The following is a 10944-nucleotide window of genomic DNA, read 5'->3' as shown; positions in this document are numbered from 1 at the left end:
AGGGATCTGCAACCCTATAGGTGGAACAACATTATGAACTAACCAGTATCCCGGAGCTCTTGACTCTAGCTTCATATGTATCAAAAGATGGCCTAGTCAGCCATCACTTGAAAGAGAGGCCCATTGGACACGCAAACTTTATATGCTCCAGTACAGGGGAACGCCAGGGCCAAAAAGTGGGAGTGGGTGGGTAGGGGAGTTGGGGGGAGGGTATGGGAGACTTTTGGAATAGCATTGGAAATGTAAATGAGGAAAATACCTAATAAAAAATATTTTTAAAGAAAGAATGTTAAAAGTTCACTCATCTTGTTAAAGAACTAAACCAAATGTTTACAATATACAAGAAAAAAGAAATACCATTCTCTTCCAAGTTCATGGGTAACATTCAAACACCATGTTATTTTCTCTGAAAGGCCATACTTCTAAGCATGTAGATCACACTTTTGGCATGCCTCACAATCATCCAAAAGCATTATTAAGACACTATTTGCTGAGCCCTAATTCCGAGTCTGTGATTTAGTAGTTTTTGAGGTGAGACACAAAGCTACACCCATTGATGTGTGATTGGTGCTGCTGACACCAAAGCCACAGTGTGAGGACGTGCTTTGAAAGATTAGAGTGAAGCTAATCTAAAGTCGTATAACTGTACAACACTTGTACCATTCACTGTAATCTTATAAAATGTCTTGATTTCTTGATGGTTAGATGACAAAAATACACATAATTATAGTTACAGTCATAATATGTTTAAGTAGGTCTTACTTTGAAATAATATTACATAAGATCTAGTATAATGCAGTGCTCAGAAGATAGCAGCACAGGCTACAAGAATTCAAATCCCAAGAACCCACATAAAATTCCTGCATGGCTATGAGGGTATGCAACCCCAAAGGGTAGAGATAGGGTTTCTGGGTTTGCCACCTGGCAACATAGTCCCAAGTTCAGTGAGAGACCCCACCTCAAAAAAATAAGCAGAATTATACATCAGAACATCCAATATCTTCCTCTGGCTTCTCCATGTGCACACACATGTATACACACCACACCACACACACACACACACATACACACACACAGATTGATATAATGTGATTATACAGATTTCTAAATTCAAACAAACTCATGGTAAAAACTCTCATACATTTTTATTTCTAGCCATAATACCATAATAAATTATTAATTAAGCAACTATATAACTTCTCTGTTTCCTACTTCATCTTCATTTGCTCATAAAAGGAAACACTGTCTCATACAGTTCAGTACTTTTTTTTGCCTAGAAAAACTTTCTAGTTCATAACAAATATTTTTAAATGATTGTTTACTATTATGAATGAAAGTTATTAAACACTTATTAATAATATTAAAGATTAACACTATGAATTGTATTCACACTCTGGAAAGTGCCGACAGTGTAACAACTATAAACTGTGATTATCCATTGGATATTTTTTTTTTCTGAGCAGACCACAAGATGTCACCATAACATCTAGAAATGTAGCTTCTAGCATGTTGAAAGTAAACTGATTTTCAATTTTTCAAAACTTAACATGTTTTTTATTATACTGAAGCCATAACACTGGAGGGTTCATTAGTTAGTCTATTCTTTAAACATAATGAATGTATTCTCAAGATTGTTTTATTAATTTCCCTTTGTAGATATTTTAACAATAGTCACCAGCATACTCAAACAAAGAACATATCTTTGCAACTGCACTGTGCTTGTGAATGGGCAGTACAGGCTACTGTGCTTCTGCTCAGCATAGCAAATAAATACGTAGACAAGAAAAATAAAACATACTGTCTTGGATGAAGTTGTTTATCTTTTGCTACTCATTTTTCTCTCAAATTTTTAAGAAAATAGAGAATTATCTATATAAATGCAAAATGGGTATATTTACATATGTCATACGTAAATAAGTCATGTTCTTTATGTGTTTGGGGAAAAAAATATTGTTAGCTTTCAAAGGACTTTATTCCGGTGTGAGCTTCTGGTGAATGAGGAATCAAAGCAAATCACAAAGGAACTGGAGAGGCAAGGAAGAAAGGCCACCAGGCAGTTCACCATGCTCCAGGCTTGCCCTGCTGTTTACCACAAGCTAAACTATCTTACCATTGCGTTTTTATATTCCTTTACTTTCTTTACTTAAAAAATATTCTAAAATGTATATTACCCTTATAAACTGATAAAGTTACAGTTTAAAGTTTTTTAAAGCATTACTGTTGTCTCAGGGAGAACATTTTAAGCAAATGATTAAAGACTACCAAAAAATACTTATATCTAAAGTGATGTTCCTCATTGTTTATGAAGGGCTTGGTTTCCTGGTGACGTGGAAATATTGCGGCAAAGACTTCAGAATAACATTTCACTCCATCATCCATTTTTGTTGGCTTTTGGCATTATGAATCTTGTTTATGAAGTTAGCTAGGTATTCATGGTATTATTTCAATGTCTTGGCTATATGAATATTAGGCCAATGGGTAAAGCCACAACCTTTCATTATTTGTAACAAAGAGAGGTACAGGGAGGGAGGAGAAATCAAGTTATAGACAATAAAAATATCTTATTTATCAATGGCTGTCCGTCTAAGCTTTTAGAAAGATGAGAATCTCCCTCAGGACACATGTGGAGACCTTAAGAAAAATATACGGTGAAGTGGTCCATAATAATAACTTAATGGTCAATACTTTGCTTCCCACATAGAGTTCAACAGAAAATTGTGTTTTGCTGTATGATGCTCCGTTCTTTGTACTTGCTTTTTTGTATAACTGACTTTTTCAAATTAATACATATACATATATTACATATATAACATATATAACATACATATATTACAATTTAGACTTTATCCCCCTCTAGGTCCACCCTCTGACTGTTTCACGTCCCATACCTCCTCCCTCAGTCTCCACAAGGATGTCCCTACCCCCGACTCCCACCCCACCAGACCTCCCCACTCCCTGGGACCTCTAGCCTCTTGAGGGTTAGGTGCATCCTCTCTGACTGAGTCAGATCTAGCATTCCTCTGCTGTCTATGTGACCAACTGACTTTAAAGGGCCAGCCAGAACAACATGCTATGCAGATTATTACATAACAGCCTTTTCCAAATTTATTAGAGAAAATCCAGCCACACTATAGGCTCTCTGCCAAGATATTTATCGCTCAGTTAAAATAATGGCAAAATGTAGTTGATAGTCTCTCATCTGCCTTCTTGTCCTCTAGGTAATAGTGTTATCAAATGATTATATTTCTAAACATGTATATTTATCTAAAATCATCTGATAATATTCTTCCTAAACCAGTTCTCAAAAGCTCAAGCTCCCAAAGACAGCCAGTCTTAACTAAACACATCATGTGAATCAATTTAGATGCACTTCCATTTAGTTAATGGCCTTTATGAATCATCAACTAAATGACACTATTAATACTTAATTCATAAATCTGTGGTTCAAAATGCTCTGTAAAATACTATTCTCTAATGACCATGCTTATTTAAATTCTGTAAGACTCCATTTAGAGTCGCTTCTATTTAATACCAGCTGAGATGATTATATTTGCGTGTGTCATTAATTCTTGCCAGACACAATAGATGAAAGGAATTATTTTTCCCACAGGTAAAATAATTTTGTAAAGCTTTTCAACTTCTATTTACATTCAATAAATTGATTTTCAAGTCTTTAAAACTAGATAATCTTTAAAATTATACTGAAACTATAATCTTAAGGGTTTTGTCAGTTGGTATATGTGTAGTTGAACATAAGTAACATGTTAATAAATAAAAAAGAAATTATTTTAACACTAAGCTTCATAGATTACTGTTTTTACTATCAATACATGCTAGCATTAAATGCGATTATAATGTCTAATAGACTCACTGACTCCTTTTCAAATGTATTTTTTTGTGTGTGTTGTTGCTTAGCACATACAAAGTACTGACCTCAGTTCCTGACACAAAACTAAATAAACAGAAAAATAAAAAGTATCCTGTGTCAAATGGAATTTCTTGATATTCCATTTGTTGTTTTTATTGAAGGAAATATTGATTGATGATTGGTTAAATAACTGATTTTCCTTATTGCTTTTCCTCTTAAGACATCTTGAAGAGATCAATTTATAATCTATCTTTTATACTTATTTACATATAAAGATATAAGTATAAAAGATAGATATATAAAGCCATCTATCAATAAACCACAGCCTTGATTTTTTTCATATCTTTAAAGAGAAGGCTAAGATTATCATAGCACTTTCATTACACATTGATACACATTGAATTTTCATGAATAAACCATTCAATTCTGAATCTAAACCTTCCTAAAAGAAGCACAAGAGACAAAGGGTTTCACTTTAACTTTGTTCTGAGGACAGAGGACATTGGTGTGAGCAGAACTCTAGGGAGTTTATATTCCACAGGTCACTCCCTTTCTTTCTGTATGATGCCCGTCCCTAACTGCAGCAGACTCAGAGTTCTCATCTGGGCACATTGGTCTTCCCATCTTCCCACACAAAATATCTTTTCAAGGTTGGTATTTTTTCAGTAATCTATTCCTCATTTCTATTCTCTAGCAATTGTTTTTAAGTAAGAATAAGAGTGGGGGAATCCTTCCCTTGAATAAAAAGAAAAACTATCATAGGTGTGTGTGTGTGTGTGTGTGTGTGTGAGTGAGAGAGAGAGAGAGAGAGAGAGAGAGAGAGAGAGAGAGACTGTTATCTATGACATTATTCAAACTGTTTAGCCTGATTCTGGCCTTTAAGACTATAAGTAATTTTTGCAATACATACCCAGTAAGGCTTGAAATAAGCTGCTCTTGAAAATACTCATCACCTTTTTCACAGCATTTTTCAACAGCTGCTCCTCGGGCTTTCTTAATTTTTTGCAGTATTCCTCCAGTAATAACAAAGCTCGGTCAGTATCTGAAAAATAAAAGTTTAAAATATACCATGGGGTCCCAGAAAAAGCATTGATTAACTCGTCTAATCTATGGATGTGTTCTTAATTTCACAACACAAATAATTCAGTAAAGTGATCATCTACTCCATGAACGGCCAAAAGAAATTGATCATTATATCCAATGCTAATTTCAAAGTCTACTTTGGTATCCTTATAGTCTTGTCTTCCAAATGAATCTGCAACTGTGAAACAACACAAAATCAAAATGCACTGCTGGCCAGATCTTTACATAGTAAATATGATTCCATTTGTCAAAAGAAAAAGAACCATATTAAATTGATGACTGCTTAAAAATACTGTCAAGCATCCCATATGACTTTTAAGGCCTCTTCCCCATGGATAATTAAAACCCAATTTTTCTGCCTTATTTTCCAATATGTGTATCATGAATCTCTAATACAAATCATATTCTTGCTTCCCTCTACACACACACACACACACACACTTACAGACCACACCACAGGGGTGGGGGCGAGACACACATATATGCATGCAAAAAGACACACATACGTGCACACACACACTCCTCCTTTTTTCCTCCCCCTCTGTGCTCATCTTTCATCTCACTATTCCCTGTACTAAGATATTCCACCCACTACCACTATCTCACTCCAGAATCAGTGTTTTATTGAAAGGGTTCATTGACAACTAGATCTGGATATAAAACCCATTGAGGTACTGTGTGTAACCTACAGCATGTTACATAACCTCTCTGAACTTCTGTTTTCTCACAGGTATTAGTAATAAAGTTCTAGGCTCCATATCTATTACACAGAAAGCCAATTGAAAAACTATCTTCCTTTGATTTAGACTTCATTCAAATGTTCTGTCTCCCTGTCTGCCTGTCTCTCTGTGTGTCTCTCTGTGTGTCCCTTTGTATGTCTCTGTGTCTCTCTCTCCTGTAGAGCCATCTCTGATGGTTACAATTAAACAGTATCTTCCCTTTTTCAAAGCTAGTTTGTACATACAAATCCTGTATCCATTCTGAGCACAGAGCAGGTAATATATCGTAAAACATCATAATTAGTATCTTCACCTCTCACAAAAACAAATCATTAGAAGTCCCCAGAGGGGACAATTTGCGTATAGGTGAAAGCTGTCCTTGAGTTTCAAAACTGGTTTCCTTCTAATCTTCCATCCCAAGAAATACACTTGAAATGTAATTACAACAATTAACATCTTCTGAATACTTTATTTCTCCTCTCCTCTGAACTCTTCAGTTCTTCTCCACAGCCATTCTCAACTGATAGTACATCCTAGTACATTGTAAGTCAGAACACCTTCTACAAACTCTTAACATATACTGATTTAGTGTTCTATATTTTAATCGTGTGGTACTCTGGATGAAATACGTATGCCTCTATAAGACCCTCTGCTATAGATGGGTCCCTTACCTCCTCCAGAGTACTGGTCCATCATCATTATTTCTTATAATTTCAATCATTCCCATCAGCACATAAATAACCTGAAATGCCAGTCACCTTTTTTAAATATTTATTTTATCACTTTAAGTTATGTATAGGTATGTGTCTCCATGTGGTATCTGTACCTGACTGCAGGTGCCCATGAAGGCCACAAGCATTAGGTTTCCTGAAACTGGAGATACAGAGAGCTGTGAGCCACCTGATGTGGGTGCTGAGACAAGATCTGGGATCCTCTGGAAAAGCAGTAAGTGCTCTTAACCACTGCACCATCTATCTAGTCCAAGTCAGAAACTTTAAACTATATTGACTCCTCAGTTCTCTCCAGCTAACCACACTGTCCATTTCCCTATTCCACTTTATAACAACCCCGCCCAATATATTGACCGTCTTTCTCCTCGTTAGTGCTGTGTTTACTACTTTAATCAGGTGGTAATTTCACTGTCCAGTTCATGTCATTGTCACCTCTCCCATCCTTACTAACAGCCAATGGTCAGTTCTAAGTCATCTCATTTAATCCAATGGCAGCCTTCCATGCTGCTGTGCTACTGAAGACACTTAGGTGAGTTAATTATACATTTTACTAATGTAAGCATAAGACATTTTATTATAAATTTTTGTTGACTCTCAATTTTTTTAATTATAATTTTGTGAAATTTTTATAATTATAGCCAACTAGGAGTTGGAATTAATGAATGAGTAGTCATAGTACTAATATGGGCCCTATAGTTTTATTCAGAAATGCTGCCTAACAACCCTGTGTTAAAGTCTTGGTCATCTGCCCATGGCACTACTGTGTTGTGATGGAAACTTAGAGGGTAGGACTTTGTTGGAATAAACTACATCATGGGGCCATGCCATTGGTAAGACACTGGGACATCAGCCACTTCTATTCTCTCTGTCCTTCACTATCCAGCAGCCATGAGGTAAACAGACCTTCTATGCCATGTGATTCACTACATAGCACAGGCCCATTATCCATCAGCTCTTACAAGCTGACATGTGCTAAATCCAACTCATTATAGCTTCTAGAGCAGTATTATCTTCTGTTTTCTTCTTATAGCGTTTTTTGGTCACATCCACTCACTATGTAAGCCAAGCCAGCCTGAAATTCCTGTGTGGCCAAGCTGGCCTCAAGCTCACTATATAACCCAAGTCTGGAACCCATGACCCTCCAGCCATCATACATGATAAAATGTATGACCCACCATGCCCACCCTGACTCCTACACCTCCACTCTTGCTAAGCCCTACTCCAACCACAGTGGTTTTCATTCTTTTTCAAATGCACCAAGAACAAGGACTTGCTGTTCTGACTAATACACTCTTCTTTCAGACAGCCAGAGCTTAGTCCTCTGCTTCCGTCTTCACTCTGCTCATCTATCACTTTAGCAGAGAGAGGAATTTCAAGATTGCTTCCTTTTAAAAAAAAATTAAGAATCTGAGCCTGGAGACATGTAGGGCACTTAGCAAAGCATTTGTCTAGCATGAAAAAAGTTCTGGGTTTGATGCTCAGAACCACATAAAACTAGGCATGATTTTAATTGAAATTTCTTTGATGGATAAACATTTTGAACAGTTTTTAAAACATTTCTTAGTTGGTAGATCTGGGAGGATTTAAAGGAGAAAGTGGGGCAGAAAATGATCACAATATAGTAAAACCATGTATGCAACTCTCAAAGAATGAATAAAACATATTTCAAACAGTCATGGTGGCACATGCCCACAATTCCAACAGTCAGGAGATATAAGCAAGAAAGATCAAAAAGTTTAATGTAATCTTTAGCTACACAGTAAGCTCGAGCCCAGCCTGTGCTACAGTGAGTCTTTGCAGCCTAAGTATTTAATGAGCATCAGCTACCAAATGATAGAATGGAGTAGTAAGCATAAAGAGTTGCCTTGGAACTCAATGGGTTGGTGAAATCTAACACTGGGCAGATTCTAAGAGCCCTCATCTTGAGACATGCTAATGAACAGAATCTCTGAAATAAATCTACTTAAAGCACCCAAGGAGCTGAAGGGGTCTGCAACCCTATAGGTGGAACAACAATGTGAACTAACCAGTACTCCGGAGCTCTCATCTCTAGCTGCATATGTATCAAAAGAAGGCCTAGTCTGCCATCAATGGAAAGAGAGGTCCCTTGGTATTGCAAATTTTATATGCCCCAGTACAGAGGAACTCCAGGGCCAAGAAGTGGGAATGAGTGGGTAGGGGAGCAGGGCAGGGGGACGGTATAGGGAACTTTCAGGATAGCATTTGAAATGTAAATAAAGAAAATATCTAATAAAGAGAAAAGAAAAAATAAAGTCTACTGAACATCTATTTCAGTTACCATCACCTCTGATTCTTTGGGTCACTAGACTACCAAGGAAAGCTGATAATAATGTGAACCTTAGACTTTTAGACTTGGAGGGCTGTGGGCTAGGGATATATAGCTAAATGACAGTGGTGGCTACAGATGTGGCATAGACCCGAAAGACTGATCCATCTATGGTGACTCTGCCTAAAGCCAGATAGCATTAGCAGTGTAAAGCTGCAGGATGCTAACTACAAATGAGATATTTGGCCCTGCCCTGGCTCTGGAGGGAGGCTTGTGAGGACAGAGTATTCTTTTAAGGGGGATTTCCTGATGTTTTTAAATAATACACTAGCTGGTGTAGTGACATACCTCTACAATCTCAACACTGAAGAGATGGAGAGAGGAGGCCTGAGGATGGAAAATATCAGCTAACCTGTACTGCACAGCATGATACTGCCTCAAAAACCCAAGGATTGGGAATATAACTCCATAGCAGAATACGTGCCTAGCAGGTGTGAAGCTCAAGGCTTGAGTCTCCCTAGCAATGTAAACAATAAGAATATGACGATGGTGTCTTAGCGACACACTTGAGGTTGACTGCCCTCTAGACTGAAATGGTGACAGTGCCAGGATTATACAGAGAAACCTTGTCTCAAAGAAAAAAGAGGGGAGGGGAGGGGAGGGGAGGGGAGGGGAGGGAGAAGCAAATGTGTGAGGAATAAATGGAGGAAAGGAGAGATGGAGAAAGGGGGAGGGGAGAAGGAAAAAGGGAAGGAGGGGAGATGTTTTAAATTTTAAAAAGCAGAGAATTTGAAGACAATTTGAAAATGCACACAGAGGGTAAAAATGGATTGAAGAATGGAAAGAGCCTAAGGAAATGTAAGACAAAGGCAGAAAGTGAAAATATTCAGGTAATTGGGGCTCAAGAAGGACTTGAGAATTTCAAGGGGTTAGACCAAGTATTCAAAGAAACAATTACAGAAAACTTCTCAAAGGATACAAATGTGCAAAATTTAAAAAGCCAAAAGTCAGGCCAGGAGTGGTGGAATACCCCCTAAATCCCATCACTGGAAACAGAGGCAGGTAAAATCCTGTGAGTTTAAGACCAAACTAGTCTACACAGCAATTTTCAAGCCACCCAGGCCTACAAAGATTCAACAGGAAAAGATAGTTCAAAATATTTTATGTTTACCCAGCATTAGAACATACAAATACAAAAAGGAAACAAAAAAGAGGAAACAAATAAATCCCTTAAAGAAATACATGGAAACAAACAAACTAGTAAAGAAATCAAACAAAAGCATCCAGGATCTAAAAATGGAAATAGAAACAATAAAGAAAACACAAAGGGAGATGGACAACTTAGGAAAGAGATCGGGAGCTACAGATGCAAGTATCACCAACAGAATGGAAGAGATAGAAGAGAAAATCACAGGCACAGAAAATACCATGGAAAATAAAAGCAATATACAGCAAACCAACAGTCAATATCAAATTAAATGGAGAGATACTTGAATCAATCCCACTAAAATCAGGGACTAGACAAGGCCCACTTTCTCCCTACTGATTCAATATAGTACTCGAAGTCCTAACCAGAGCAATTAGACAACAAAACGAGATCAATGGGATTAAAAAAAAAAATGGAAAGGAAAAAGTCAAAGTATCACTATTTGCAGATGATATGATAGTATACATGAGTGACCCCCAAAATTCCACCAGAGAACTACTACAGCTGATAAACAACTTCAGCAAAGTGGCAGGATATAAAATTAACTCAAATCAGAAGCCTTCCTTTACACAGATGATAAACAGGTAGAGAAAGAAATTACAGAAACAACACCCTTCACAAATAGTATCAAATATCTTGGTGTAACTCTTACCAAGCAAGTGAAAGATCTGTATGACACAAACTGTAAATCCCCCAAAAAAAGAAATTGAAAAGGACCTCAGAAGATGGAAAGATCTCCGATACTCATGGATTGGTAGGATTAACATAGTGAAAATGGCCATCTTACCAAAAGCACTCTACAGATTCAATGCAATCCCCATCAAAATTCCAACAGAATTCTTCAGAGACATGGAAAGAGCAATTCTCAACTTCATATGGAAAAACAAAAAACCCAGTGTCTTAGTCAGAGTTTCTATTCCTGTACAAACATCATGACCAAGAAGCAAATTGGGGAGGAAAGGGTTTATTTGGCTTACACTTCCATACTGCTGTTCATTACCAAGGAAGTCAGGACTGGAACTCAAGCAGGTCAGGAAGCAGGAGCTGAT

General features: G+C 37.2%; 1 protein-coding gene across 1 annotated transcript in view; it reads right to left on the bottom strand.

The window, feature by feature from the left end:
- Dlg2 (discs large MAGUK scaffold protein 2) overlaps positions 1 to 10944 on the bottom strand; it is a 1891758-nt gene that overhangs the window by 1858478 nt on the left and 22336 nt on the right. Inside the window, exon 2 of the mRNA XM_029479404.1 lies at positions 4779 to 4910. Coding sequence (XP_029335264.1) covers positions 4779 to 4910 — 132 coding nt within the window. The remainder of the gene's footprint in view (positions 1 to 4778; positions 4911 to 10944) is intronic.

The sequence above is a fragment of the Mus caroli genome, chromosome 7 (genome assembly GCF_900094665.2).
Source record: "Mus caroli chromosome 7, CAROLI_EIJ_v1.1, whole genome shotgun sequence".
Classification (NCBI taxonomy): Eukaryota; Metazoa; Chordata; class Mammalia; order Rodentia; family Muridae; genus Mus; species Mus caroli.
Note: the sequence above shows the minus strand (reverse complement) of the source record. Positions and strands in the feature narration are given on the sequence as shown.